The 14,947-nt window shown below is 35.5% G+C and overlaps 2 protein-coding genes across 2 annotated transcripts in view; one reads left to right on the plus strand and one right to left on the minus strand.

Moving 5' to 3' along the window:
• Positions 1-5,262, plus strand: part of LOC107042883 — an 11,077-nt gene extending 5,815 nt beyond the window's left edge. Inside the window, exons 2-4 of the mRNA XM_015264115.2 lie at positions 1,193-1,516; positions 2,754-3,173; positions 4,931-5,262. Of these exons, the coding sequence (XP_015119601.1) occupies positions 1,193-1,516; positions 2,754-3,173; positions 4,931-5,146 (960 nt within the window). The 3' untranslated portion in view covers positions 5,147-5,262. The remainder of the gene's footprint in view (positions 1-1,192; positions 1,517-2,753; positions 3,174-4,930) is intronic.
• On the minus strand, positions 5,230-10,494 carry LOC107042884. The gene is made up of 3 exons (XM_015264116.2): positions 9,748-10,494; positions 7,604-7,716; positions 5,230-6,480 (listed from the first exon to the last, which is right to left on the minus strand). The coding sequence occupies exons 1-3, from the start codon at positions 10,081-10,083 to the stop codon at positions 6,315-6,317; spliced, it is 615 nt and encodes a 204-aa protein (XP_015119602.1). The 5' UTR covers positions 10,084-10,494; the 3' UTR covers positions 5,230-6,314.
• Between the last annotated feature and the right edge of the window lie 4,453 nt (positions 10,495-14,947).

Consider the following 14,947-nt stretch of genomic DNA (forward strand, 5'->3'; position numbering starts at 1 on the left):
CCCCCCCCCTTCCCCTTCCCCCACCACCACAAGGGAAGGCACATATAAGGACTACCCCTAGACATCGGAGCTCAGAATCGGAGCTCATAGCCCTGAAGATGCAGACTGCAATGTTTGCGAAACGTCGGCGCAACGCTGAATCCAAACGCGGCATCCATCCGGAAGCCAAAGATTTCACGAGATCAAAAAATTTTCTGCGACAGGATACTTTTACTTTCCTTTCTCGAGATCATTCCGACTTAATGATGCAGAAAAATAATAATACGAACGATGTTGCATTTAGAAGCACTATTAATTCGATGATCATTTCCGAATTGAATGATCCCAATCAGAGTTGGGCGAATAAAATAGGGGAGAGTGAAGCAATATGGACATCTCGGGCAAAATGGACACTCAAAAAATTTGCGAATTTTTTTTTTTTATCCAGAATTTTGGAAATTGTTTCAATGGCCAATATGGACACCTGATAAATCCGTATAGGAACGAGTAAAGTGGACGCTCAAAAATTTTCCAAACAGCTTCTGTCGTCAAGACAAAAAATGATGACGCGACGAATTCAATAGAGATCAATAAATAATGAGATTGACCCTGGTAAAATTCATCCCTTACACGGTATGACCCTTACGCGGTGTGACCCTCGAGACGTATGATCCTGGCGACGTATGAACCTCGTGATTTATTATCCTCGCGAGGTATAATCTTCGCGAAGCTTCACGGTTTACGTTAAAAGGTAACGTCGGCTGGTTTTTTACATTTATTACCTAAATTACAGGATTTTTCTGCGGATGCGAATGTGAGAAAAGAAGGGAGTTGCCCCCATCCATTGAATAAAATGCACATAATGATTGAATCAGGATGAGTCGAGGCATTCTGTGATTAATCCAGCGTTCGACCACCCTTGTGAGGTCATTAACAAGTAACTATCAATTAGCGAGCAATGTTTCTAATGTTTATAATTGAAAAATTGATCATGTAAAGCTGAAACTTCAGATTGAGAAATAAAAAAAAAATCATGCAAGTTCCCTATGTCGAGTGAATGACGAAGGTCCACTTTGCAACACGTACCTTCCCCTGCAATTAAAACATTTTCATTGAAATGATTAAAGTAATTTCGAATAGAGTTTCATTTGAATCAGATGCATTATTTCTCTGGGTATAGTCTTACTATATTCACTATTTATATCTTTTTCAGATCGTCCCAGAGTTCAAAAAGTTCCTTGCGTCAAAAAAACAACAGCATCTACTCCTTGTGCCGGATTGTTTAGCTTACGTTTTAGACGGTGAAAATGACTTCATCGTTTTGGAGGATGTCAGTGTTTACGGATTCGGTCCAGCATCGCGTCAGAGTACATTGAGTTTAGAAGAATGTCAAATTATTTTGAAAGCGATGGCAAGATTCCATGGAGTCTCATTCGCTCACAAAGATCAATACGAAAAAGAGTTTCACAAGATCGCCGACCAGCTGGAGGAAACTTATTTTAGTGAAAAGTGGAAGGATTGGTACGAGAGATTTCAGGTAATTGTGATGTTTTGAGTTGGGGCGTTATCAACTGATCAATGGTCAATAATTAATCAGACTTGGGTTATTCATAATAATCGAAATCACAAAGCGATGGATCTTTTGCACATATTAATGCTGAAATGAAGAATTACGAAATTCAACGAATCATTATTCTTGATTGAGAGACTACTATGAGTTTTAGAATTCGCAGGCTATTGGGGTGAGATTTATTGGGTGTATGACTTAATTCTCAGGCTTTCTTCGACAATTTTGGCATTTATTTATAAAAAAATTAATACAGATCTAATCTTGAAAATAATCGCCCTCACTTTGCACGCATTTCTCCCATCTATCAGGCAGTTGTCGGATTCCGGCTCGAAAAAAAGATGGTGGTTTTGACTGGATGAAGTCATCAATGCCGGACTTCTTCAGGAGATTGGAACTGAGTAACCATCAGGTGATGTTGTAGCTTCCGAAAAAGGTTCGAAATTTTCCAGCCCAACGTGGAGATAACTTTCAGGGTTTCTTTTGCTGTGTGGGGCTGCGCGTTGTCCTGCAGCAAAATTACTTGTCTCGTACCACTATCAGTAAAAGGTCTCTTTTCCTCAACAGCATCACTCAATTTCACCAATTGGTCCGAAATAATACCGAATTTTCATAGTACCGAAAAATTGAAAAACTTGAATTTTTAAAATTACACCATCTTTTATTTTTTTTATCTTTTTTTCAGTAACTCTTATAGTCACAAGTATTTTGAGCGGTCATACAAGTTGGGTTTCGTCCTGGATCTATTCAATTTTTATTTTTTTCTTCTCAAAATTCCGCAAATTTGGTCAAAACACCCCAAAAAGGCGTTGATTGACTTTGATTGCTAATCAAAGAGATAAATTTCCAAAAGGGTCAGGCGTTAACCCATTTGACATGGTATACCTCATAATAATCGATTTTCAATGCATGATAAATCTCACTCCAATAATCCGCGATCTTGAAACTGATAGTAGTCTCCCTTCAATGAAAAATTTAGCATTCTAAATTTAAAACACTCGATTTGTCAGACTTTTCTCGAGTTGAACATCATATTGATTATTTTCAAAATATCTTCGAAATGTCTTTGAAATCTCCTAGTCTCAGAGATGAAACTTCATTATGAAAGTGTCGAAGTCATATAAATAAGTCATGAAAATTTTCAAAAGATTCCTATTCACCAAAAGCGAACAAACTGATCGTCTAAAATTATTTTTTCAATTTCAAGGGACTTATCGTGACTATCGCAAAAGACGCAATATCCGTAGAGTATCCGGGCACACATCAACAAAAGAAATTCTGTGATTTAGATGGAAAGGAATTATGGAAGAAAAGTGTGGAATTATGTTCTCGTTCCAAGACTCCCACCTCAGTGGTGAACCAGGGCGACGCTTGGGCTCCAAATTTCTTGATACGCGTAACTCCCAATGGAGAAAACGAGACACTCCTTCTCGATTTCCAACTTGCCAGATGTGCCAGCCCCATCACTGATTTGTCATTCTTCATATACACTTGCACGGATCAGAAAATGCGAGATAAAAACTTTAATTTCCTAATGCAATTCTATCATGAAGAGATATCTAAGACTATTTCCGTACTTGGGTCTAATGCTGACAAAGTTTATCCTTGGGAGTCATTTCTTAAGGAGGTAATGATTAAATTTATGCAGATTTAATGAAATGAATTTACAAATTCCCCATTAGAGTAACTGAATATCATAAGTCGAACTGTTCCATTTCATTCGATTTGAAATTAAATACAGCAGTGGGTTTCTGCCACTTTGTTGTTAAATTAATCGTTCTTGAGATAATTGCCCAATTCACAGTGTTCTAATCAACTTATCAAGTTATACTAATTTCTTGAACAGAATTTTTCTAGTCTCAACTTCAAACTTGAAACATTCCCTAAACAGGAAATAATCGAGGGAAGATTCAAATATTGAATACAATGAACTTTACGAGACAACAATTCTACACCTAAAATTTCTAATTCCATGGACTCCGACCGAGGTCAAAATAGTTAAAAATAGGGCATACTTTAACACCGACATTGCATTTTATTGTCAAATGACCTGCTTTATACACAATGAAGTCCCGTCATTTTTTAACACATGTAATGTGTAATATTTAGCATTAAGATTTTGTCTAAAGGAATTATAATTCTCTCGTTCTCATTGCCATATATACATAATCAATTCTATAAAAATGTGATGTACCATCCCGATTGCACATTGTGCTGTATAAATTCAATAATCTACAATTCAAGGATTTGCCATTAAAGAAACAACACTAAATCGGTAAAACTTAGGCAAGAATTGATAGACTTTATTATTCTTAAATTCTACTAATTGTAATCAACCATCCCAATTACGTATTGTGCAAGGTGGATTGTGAATATTTAATTTGTTGTGTGCAGTTCAACATGTATAATTCAAGCATGTACAATTAGAAAAAGTAGAAAGTCCCTAAACTTCAGGCTTGGATTGATGGATTTTGTTCTTGAATTCCCAGCATACTCAAAATATAATTATACCCGTTAAATGGCACACAAAACATTGAAATTTTATATGTCACCTTGGAAGAATCCAACATGTATATTGTGTAAATCGAATATAAAAATTGCAATTCCTGTCGTGAAGATCTTGATGGAAAACATGAAATGTGCAAAAAGAATTGAGGAACTCTATTGTATGTAACAGATCATTTAGGCAGAAAAATTCTGTGTTGGTATTAAAGTATTAAAAAATAGAATTTTTCATCAATCGAATACATTTTCAAAAACTCAAAACTTGATGAAAATCCAATGCATACCCTAATAATTTGCTGACGATTGAAATATTCTTCGACAAGTAGAATTTTTAATTCAACAACATCCTGAAGTCGAGGAAATTTTTCAGTCTAATCAATTTCAGAAGCACTGAGAAAAAAATTTCTAGTATCTAAAACGTATTTTCTTGAGACAAGTAATTTTTCTTCAATTAGTTAATTCTTCCAGGCATCTCAAATTACGTGGCCCGAGTCTCATGCTTTAAAATATTCTTGTACTCAAGTATGATTTTGTCCTAAATGAACTCACTCAAATCGCGTAGAAGAATCGTCAATCTTCAAGTATTTATTGTTTTCATGATTTTTGTATTATGCACTTCCAATATTTCGATATGTAATATATTCATGTAACGCGGAACGATAGTGATAAATGAGAATTTAATTGGATTCCGTGAAGTGCACACATTCTGAGATTTAAACCATTCAGAATAATTGATATCTCTCCAGTAAATATGGTCTACATATTGGGAAATTTTTCTCTCAGTGGAGTAAAAAAATTCTTCGGAGGATATTTTCTACAGCTAATGTACTCCTGAAGAGAGAAAAATAATTTTAAAAGCTCATTGTTTTTGATTATCAGGTGAAAGAACAATTCGTCCATGGTCTAGGTTTTTGCTTAGAATCCATTCCACTCAGTATGTTGGATGACACGGAAGCATTTGACCTAGACGTAATCAAAGGTGATAAAGCAGTCAACATAGCAGATGTGTGGACATTGAAACCTATAAAAGAAGCAGCCAAACGCCGACGTCTTGCCGACGCAATTGTGGATGCAATAGACCGCGGTTTCCTGTGATCAACGCTAAATTTTTTATCGTAACAGTATTATCCATAAGCCATGAAAATGTATAATAAAATTTTTCAAATTTATAAAATGAATTCGTTGAAATATAAACGATTTATATTCAATAAGCGTACAACAAAGACAGTTTTTTTTCGTTGGAAATATCATACACGTAAATAGTAAATGCACCAATGAAAATCATTGGGCTTAGATTCAGTTAATTATACTTTTTTTTTCTTTCTTAATATCACATTTAAGGCTTGAGAAGATGCAATGAAAAAATTGAAGCTTCACGAAATGGATAAAAAGTCTCTTGGTACCACTGATTGTTTCAATTTCACTTTCCATTTGTTTTTGGTTGAGTTATTCATGTAGTGGAGTTACGAAATACTTTTTGTTACTGAAAAAAATTCCCTTATGGGGGTACCATACTGAAAGTGCAGTTGATGAAAGTAGTTATCGAATCCATTTTACTCCGTACGTCAAGCAAAAAGGAGGTTTTTCGTGTTTTTGACTTTAAAATGCTCCTCGCATCACAATTTTCATCCGATTTAAACTTTTTTTTTCAAAATTTAAGTTAAATTCAGTAGAATAAAAGTTTTTTTTTCAATTATCTTGATTAGATCATAGTAACATGAATTTCATTCAAAATTAATTTTTTACTCATTTCTTTTTCGTCTTTACATACCGTATAATTTTGAATACAAAAGTTCGAATCGGATGAAAATTGCGGTGCGAGGGGCATTTTAAAACCAAAAACATAAACAGCAAAGTTTTCGCCTGACGTACGAGGTAAAACGGGTTGAGTCCGGAATTGTTCTCACTTTTTTAGGTACCCAATGATATATCAAAAGTGGCTTGAGACCTATTTTCATCAACCGAAGACTTTCAAATTTCAGTACGGTACCCCTTTAAAAGAAATGACTTTTGATATTTTCTTCTTAAGACAATCGTTCTGCTGTAACATGGTGAGAACACATTTTTTTATTCCATTATTCGAGTGCGCAACCATCTCGGTAACAATTGAATTTAGAAGAAAAATTCAAAAGAAATTTTTTGCAGCTGAAAAATCTTCAACGTAACATGTCTTCCGGGATTTTTTTATATCTGCTCCAAGGAAATGTGAAAGATTGACTTGTTACGTTTTACAACTTCACTGCCCAATTATTTTCTTCCATTTTTACGGCGCTGAATGCTGAGTTCTCTGAGGCGACAGACCACTGATGTCGAAGACTGTCGTGTCGTCTTCGTCGTCCTCATCCAGTGGCAGTGGGCGCATTTCAATGTCTTGTTTGTGCGCAAGAACTCCATATTTACGTACCATTTGTGCTGGATTTTTCTTGAATCTAAGGATCGAAAAAAAAAATTATAAATATTTTTTTTCATTGCAAAGTTGAGGAACATGTTGATATGTTAACGTCTCCTTCAAACCTAAGAGAACAGGGATAGCCATATCCATAGATTGTAATTACTGTTAAATTATTAAGTAGTCAATTGGTTTACCACTCTTTTAATTACTGAAATAATCATCAATTTAAATAGTCAAATTTCGAATTATTCATTAATTAGTAGTTAAGAAGATGGACGATTATTTGGACAATCCGAAATCCCTTATAAGAAATTTAGTATTATCTACTTAACGGGGATAGCCATATTTGTAATAATTTATTACAATTACTTTTGAGCCCTTAAATTGAAAAAAAATCAACCTTGTAATTTTTGAGTAATTAAATATCATCAATTCAAATATTCAAATTTTAACTATTTTATCAATCAATAATTTAAGGTAGGACGATTGACGATTACTTGGACAATCTACAATTTAAGATAGAAGATTGACGATTACTTGTGTAATCGAAAATTCCCCTTTCTAAAATTTGAATTATTCACTTAGTAGTAAATTTACAGTTGCATATTAATAAATTTTTAATATTGCATTATTCGTAAAAATCAGATTATTAATATTATATTATTGTAAAAATTGAATCAACATATTTTAAACCTTCAATAATGTAAGGGTCAAATTTGTATAATATTACAGAAATTTAATATTGATGAGGATCCCTGCTACTTAATAGAAAAGTTTTGATTCCATATGTTTAAATATTGAATCCATTATCAATTGGAAATTTAGATCAATCAATTATTTACAATTATTTGATTTTTATCAATTATTTCACGATTTTTAAATTCAGATTAGTATATTTAAACCTTGATCGATGTAAGTCAGAAATTCTTTTAATATTGAAAAATCGGAAGATTGATGGCCATCCCTGCAGGAGAATTTGATGATCAAAATAATAACTGCCAAATATTTGTAAATCCCATCTGTTCGATGATCATTCGATGAAAGATAAACATCAATACAGAATGGTTCAATCAACAACATTAATTGCCAAAGTTCTTAATTCCATCTCTATCTGTGAAACATTGTAGAGATTTTTCAATTATCCGAAAGAGAAAACTAACCCAAAACTCCGGATCATCAAATACGCTAGGACGATGACACTGAGGCCAGCGAAAACGTAGAAAGCTCGTTTCAAAGCTCCTGGGTTCAACGATGGTATGTGGGCCAATGGGATCTACAAAGGAAACCAAACATAATAGCGTAGTGAAATAGGAGTACTTTCCTTGTAAACATCCTGAAAATGAAGATATCGACAGCAAATAATTTTTTTTAGTTCTAACAATTCCTTCCGAAGATAATTGCAAAACATTCCTCAATGTCATTTTAAACTCATCTGCTCGCCGTGTCGTTTCAACATTTATTTTCAAAAAAGAATATTACAAAGTCAATAAACTCGAAGACTATAGAACTGAAACAAATAAAAATGTATCCTTTAGTGCCAACATAGCATTTTCTCGACAAATTGATTTATTACGCAAAGGAGATCCTCCATTTTTCGACACATTTGCTGTTTTGCATTAAGCATATCCAAGCATTTCGTTTAAGTTAGCAATTTCTTTTGAAGCAAAATTTTGGGTTTGCCCAAAATCTTACCATTCCCATACCTGATTGCATTTTTCATTGTTGAATATGTTTCTTTGAGTATTACTTCAATGAATACTGTGAACAGTATTTTATTCAATTTCATACTTGACTCTCGTTGGTTTGACCTCTAATGATCATATGGCAACACTGTACGTGCATTCCTCATGATTCATGTATTCCAAAAACTTTGTATCGGATTTTCTAGTATAATTCGTCTATGAATGTCCCACAGAAAAAATAGTTCTAGTCCAGTCACCGGGGTAAAAGAATGAGATACCTACTAAAACTTGTGTTAATAAATTAATAAATGAGGTTCTTTAAATTTCAAATTTGTTAAATTTTATTTTTTGGGATCCTATACCAGTAACGTCCCCATCGTACATCCTAGATAATGCTAAGAGCTGGTGAGAGTCAAAACTTGAAGTCATACCATGCTCGAGAATTAAAAAAAAAGGAAAAAATCATATTTAAATTAATTGAAAATTAATTGTCTTTATAAGGAAGGTGGTGAAAATGGGTGGTCCCGAACATCTACCTGGTCATCCATATCAAGATCATATCGACCTCTCTTAATAAAATAAGGCTATTTCAAAGTCAATATATGCATACATGCATACTTCCTTTAGCAATAAAGGAAAAAGTAAAAAAGTGGTATTATTTAATCACTGAAATGAGACGAATACCACATTTGGGCAACCTTTAGTAGATATTTCAATTTTTTTGCCGCGTTGACTGGACTATTCGAACTACTTGGCTATCCCCAAGATCTGGTTTAGAGAAACCACGATATACATATTAAATTTTCCTAAAGTGTAGTCTACCAATCCCGAAATTGTAAATGTTCAATTCATTGTGCGCAATTCAATAATTCAAGAAAAACGCAAAATCCGGAAAACCAAGGGGCCGCATTGGTGGATTTTGTTTTTCTCAGACTATACCTATTGAAATGCACACAGCAAATTGAACCATTTGCAATTGAATTCTGTAGCGAAGTGGTAAACTAGGATCAGTGCAAAAATGGAACTTTTTCAGAAGACTTAAAAAATTTTACCACTTATGAGAGAACTTTCGACTCAAGCAATAGAAAATTTTCCAAAAAAATTACACTTATCCTAGTTTACCACTTCACTACAGAATTATACTATGTGGAATTTAGATTACACAATGTGTATCTAAATTGGGTTGCTGTTTTTTAATTTAGTAGAACTCAATATGCACATGGTATAATTAGTATGTGAGAATTCACTGTAGACAAGGTCTTAATGCAACACACCAAATCTGTCAAAAAATGAAGCAATTCCATTGTGTGTAAAAGGTCATTTTGCCCATAGAATATTGTGTCAAGGATGAAGACAATGGAGATCTTTATGCTCTTAAATTTAATTTCACTCTTTCAATATTGGACTGACGTGGTGAATTGGAAAAATTTGAGATTTTGATAACTGTTTAATTGAATCTGAGATAAGTTATTTCCACCACAAATGTTGAGGAATATTGAGCAGAATTTCACTTTCCTGAAGTGATTTTATATATGCCACGAAGTAAAAATCGAATCGTTACATTCTAGCACTTCACTCCGAAATTATTTGGCTAATAATCTTCATTTGGAAATAGTCATTACCACAGTTGGATCCATCTTAATATTACTCTCTTCTCCGGCTTTCTGTTGTCCACTGTGAATGTCATCTCCTTTTCCATTTTCCTTATCATTGATATTCGTTATCTTCCCCTTTCCTACTTCGCCAATTTTATGTGTTGGAGTATTCTTCTGATCGTCGGTAGTTCCATTGTTCGATTTCGTCTGGTTATTCACGATCGCATTTGCACTCGTCTTACCGGCATCAACACCCTCAACAACGTCATTACAGACTGAAGTTCTCGTTGTTACCAAAAATGCCAGTGTAACAAAAATAAACGTTGCATTACTGCAACCCCTATGATGTCCCATTCTCATCATTTATCAATTTTTCTCATACGAGATAATTTCACAGGGGTCAAAACACCTTCATTCGATGGATTAAGCGTTAATACCCTAATTCTCGGAAACATTCCACCACTACTGGTAAGCAAATTTACTGCTGAGGACTTGAACGTGCAAGCATGAGATAAACTTGTGTGAACTCCTAAAGGTAAACTGATATTTTTTAACACGTACACAGAAAACAACCATATGTGCGACCCAGATGATAATGGAGGAGCTTTTTTTATCGACCGAGGGGACTACTAGGAGAGGAGACGAGTCCACAAATTGCGATTTCCGAGCATGGGTTTCCTGTGGTTTCCCATGCTACTCCTATTTTCCAGTAGCCAAAATCAGTTACGTTGGTGTTACACTCGCCTTACCGCGTGCCACCGTAACATTACAGTGATGTCCATGTAGAGCGCCCGCAGAACAGTACAGTACAGTACAATACGTTCGGGATAACGTAACGACCTATAATATCGGCTCAGCATACCGAAAATGAATGAAAGCCAGGGTTGCCAGATTGGGCTATTTCCCGCCAATTGGGCTATTTAGGATGCATTTTGGCGGGCAAATTTTTGCTCCGGGCTATAACCCGCCAAGTGGGCTATATGCCGGGCTGCATGGTTGCATGGCTTTTTAAAAATATAATATAGATGGCGAGAGATATACTAAATTTTACCAAAGAAGTAACCTCGATTTCAGTGGTGAGGAGCACTAGCATAGGTGGGAATTTGGGTAGAGTGGGGGTATACGGTTGAGGTTACTTCTTTGGCAAGAAGTACTTTGTGAAGAGTCAGCCGTGCAAAGTGTGAAATGTGCGGGTGCTTGGGAGGAACTACGTGAAATTTGTATCTGTGGAATTTTTTAAGGTATGATACAAGCAGGTATGATGAAGCCAGAAAACAGGGGACAAGTTCGCCGGAGCGCCAGAAGCGGCGTTCCGGTCGACTTACGCTTCCCCTCATCTCCTTTAGTCTCCCACCACTGGCACTTTTTTTGCTGGAGGGAACGTTATGAAATTGATATTTTAAGTCAAAATAATTAGCCCCGTATGAAATTACATGTACAATGCGAAGAAAAATAAAAAAATGCAAATATATTCTTGGTTTTTCATGTACTATTTCTTTAATAGTCAATGGCCCGCTCACTCTTTCATTAATGGGGTGATTTTTATCTTATAATAGGTGAATTCTTTCTTTTTTTACTGAAAATAATTACCAAGATTGAGAGTGAAATCACTGCTCAATATAATAGCATTAAAAATAAAATGAAAATGCATTTTTGTCCAATGTTGAACAATATTTATTTTTCGCGCGAAAATATCTCGCGAATGTTGTTTGTTTATGCTTGCTCCAAAACGTACTCCAATAGATCTGAACAGTCTGTGCGAGTTGATTCATGTAAAATGATTAAATCGTGTGCAATTATAAATTGCAAAGCATCTTCTAGGGATAATTATCGTTTTTTCTCCCTTCCCAGTGTGAAAAAAATTGAGAAGCGACGACAATGGCTGGAAAAAAGCGGTGATTTGCTATCGAGTGATCAAGTGTCAAAGAACGATTGTTATTTGTGTGAGGTGCGTAAGTGAATAGTTGGGACTTTTTTTTTCTTTTGTGGCTCTTGAAACCCCTTGTACCTCATTTATTTCACCCCTCGTGACCATTATGACCCTCGTATCTTTTTCAAAACTTGTTCATAGAAGAAAACATTAAAAAACATAGTTCAAACTGGGATCCTCATTATCGTAATCCCATCCCTCCAAATTCTTCCCTATTAAGCTTCACTGAAGAGAAGAGGAATAATTAATTAAATGGACTTCTGATGTTAATTATTCTTCCTTCTAATTAGTATTTCAATCGTCTAGTCGACATGACTCTCAGTCAATCTTTATCGCTCGATCCCATAGAACTATTTGCTGAGAATCATATAGTTTTCATCTCAACATTTTTTAATCCTGTTCCTCTCGATTGAACACAAAATTTTATTTTCATCACGCTGTATCGGAGAAGTAACTTTCCGACACATTGTGATGAAAAATTTTGTTCATAACTCGTGAAAAAAGTGGTTTTTGGCTCGTGAAATTATATCACTCACCTTCGGCCCGTGTTATAAACCTCCCACTCGCCAAAAACCACTTTTTTGCACTCGTTACGAAATATACTATTTCTCTCTCATGAAAAAAAAAAAAATTGATTTGACGGGGATTTGAACTCGCGACGCAAGTAAAATCGGCGTGTGGTGGGAGATCTAATCCGCGTGAGGGGAAGGGACGCAACAGCGCCGCGCGCGGCTTCCGTTGGAACTTGTCCCCTGTTTCGGTGTCGGCGACATCAAAGCTTCACCATACCTCCCTGTATCATACCTTAGAATTTTTGTTTCCAACTGGCGCCACTGAGCGGCGATTGCATCCACCAGGGTTGCCAGATGGGGCTATTTAAAGCTAAATGGACTATTTGGGATGCATTTTGGCGGGCAAATTTTTTCTCCGGGCTATAACCCGCCAAGTAGACTATGGCGGCATGATTTTTTGAAATATAACGAAAAAATTCCACTCGGAATTGTAGGTCACGAGGGTCACAAGGGAATGGTTAAATTTCACGAGAGTCAAACAACAAAAAAGTCACACGGGGATAGTCAAATTTCACGATAGTCAACCATCACGAGGGTCACAAAGGGATAGTCAAATTTCACGAGAGTCAAACGTCACGAGGGTTACCAAATGGTTTACCAATGGGGCATCGCCAAATTTTTAATTTTCCAGGGCCGCAAATGATAATGTGAAAAATTCAATAAAGCTTAACAATTTGGCCTGGTTGCACCATTGTCTGTTAACTAAACCGCCAGATAACGGTCTGTTAGTCCATAAGGATTACACATGGATAAATTTATCTTGGGGTAAAAATAGCTGGCAGGGCTCGGTGCAACCGGGCCTAACTACAATTATTCGTTCCAGCACATAATATTGACACGGTTGATCCTTGTACTATAATTGATGTTCGTATAATTGAACTCCTTGATACACGTGGCCCTCGTTACGGATGCACTACACCCTTTCGGCCAAAATTCACGTTTTTCATTTTTCTGGAAAATTATTGATCGGATTGACGCGAAATAATATACCGTTTTAGCGTTTTATCATTATTGATTGACTCACGAAATTTCATGGTAGTGCAATCATTTCCCTGCATTTTTTTCTAAAGGTTGTGAATTTCCGAAAAGTTTTAGAAAAAACGCAGGAAAATGATTGTACAATCATGAAGTTTCGTGAGTCATTAAGTGTCCCATGAACAATTTGCCAGAAAAATTCAAAAAGCGTGAATTTTGTCGAAAAGGGTGTAAGACATTCTTAAATTGAACCCTCGTAGCTATCTACACCTGAGAATATAGTTTGTATGAAAGATTAAAGATTAAAGAGTTTAATATGCTATAATTTTTTTTATTTATATTATACTGGATTTTTCGCATATAATAAGTTTTTCCAATTTTCCTGTTTGAAGTAGGCGGGAATTGGCGGGGAAAATGTTGGAGGGGGCTATTTTTGGGCTATACCAGCGTATTGGCGGTTCGGCTCCCCAAGTATCTGGCAACCCTGATGAAAGCGCGCAAATATCTATCGGAGAGAACAATCAGAGCTTTCTGCTTATGCTCATCAGGTTTCTTCTGATTCCAGAGATTCCAATTGAAATAGTATGGAATGCCCCACAGGCGAAACTCCTTCAGACTTTTTCGAACGAAACCATTTGCCCCTGACCAACGAGGATGGGAAGGGATTTCCAAAATTTCATTAGTTCAATATTTCCTTAAATTCAATTGGTCAAGGCGAGGGATAGGGAAAAATGCGTACATAAAAAGTTCCCTTGGAAACGAAAGTGTACTCTTGTAGGAAAGATGCGCTCTCGTCGGATTCCTTAGAGAGTGTAGACAACGAAATATTTCTTTGAAAATGAGATATTATTTGATTGAAAATGTTATTGAATACGATTCTGTTGGTATAGCCTACAATAAGGTTTCAGATCGACAGAATGTGATGCATTCAGATAACTATTAAAGTTCAATGAAATATTCAGGTAGTACGAAGGAATATATGATCGATTGAAGGCCTCATTAGATCGAATCATATAAGTCGCCTGTTTGAAGCCCTCAGAAACAACTATTGAAGGGTACAGTTTAATCACACTGAGTGAAAAATATCGTAGTTTCTATGGAATATATGTGTTATTGGATGCATGTTCTTTCATATCAAAATAGAATAATTTCATTGTTTTAACGTTATAATTCTTCATTTCACGAGTGGCTTCCTTAAAGAGCGTAGATTCATTCAACTATTGAAGGATACAGTTTAAGGTACTTCCGCAGTAAGTATACTTGGTTAAAATTTCGAAATGGTATAAAGACGCAATATTTGGATCATATGTTGTTGACCACATTAAAAAGATATTCCCAAAATTTCAAGTCTCTGGTCCACCCCATTTTTGAGATATGCATCGCCAAACATTCAATTTTTGTGTTTTTTCCATTTTTGACGATGTATATCTCGAAAATGGGGTGGACAAGGTAGGGTGAACTGCCCATTTACGGAACATTTAAGACCTTTCAGAAGTTTACAGTCATGAAATATTGAAATTTTCTCTTGAAAAATTTAAGAAAAATACTGCCTAATTCCAAATTTAGTCTATTTTCTGAGAAAAAATGGAGGAACCTATTACTTGATGGGAAATAATTGGAAATAATTAATAAGTACACGCACATCGAATATACCAAGGACGGAACACTTTTGCCAAGAGTGGAACATCGTCTGCCCATTTACGGAACATTGGAGGTTAGTGTGACGTTGAGAGATTAATTCCTGATGCGA

Source organism: Diachasma alloeum, unplaced genomic scaffold, assembly GCF_001412515.2.
Source record: "Diachasma alloeum isolate Michigan unplaced genomic scaffold, Dall2.0 Dall_scaffold_00533, whole genome shotgun sequence".
NCBI lineage: Eukaryota > Metazoa > Arthropoda > Insecta > Hymenoptera > Braconidae > Diachasma > Diachasma alloeum.

What these genes read in the sequence shown, in the direction of transcription:
- LOC107042884 (XM_015264116.2), bottom strand. Translation starts at nt 10,083, where the DNA reads ATGATGAGAATGGGACATCATAGGGGTTGCAGTAATGCAACGTTTATT. An exon ending in TTAAGATGGATCCAACTGTG is followed by an intron (nt 7,717 to 9,747) that starts GTAATGACTATT and finishes TTTCCTTTGTAG; the next exon opens with ATCCCATTGGCCCACATACC. An exon ending in TTGATGATCCGGAGTTTTGG is followed by an intron (nt 6,481 to 7,603) that starts GTTAGTTTTCTC and finishes TTCGATCCTTAG; the next exon opens with ATTCAAGAAAAATCCAGCAC.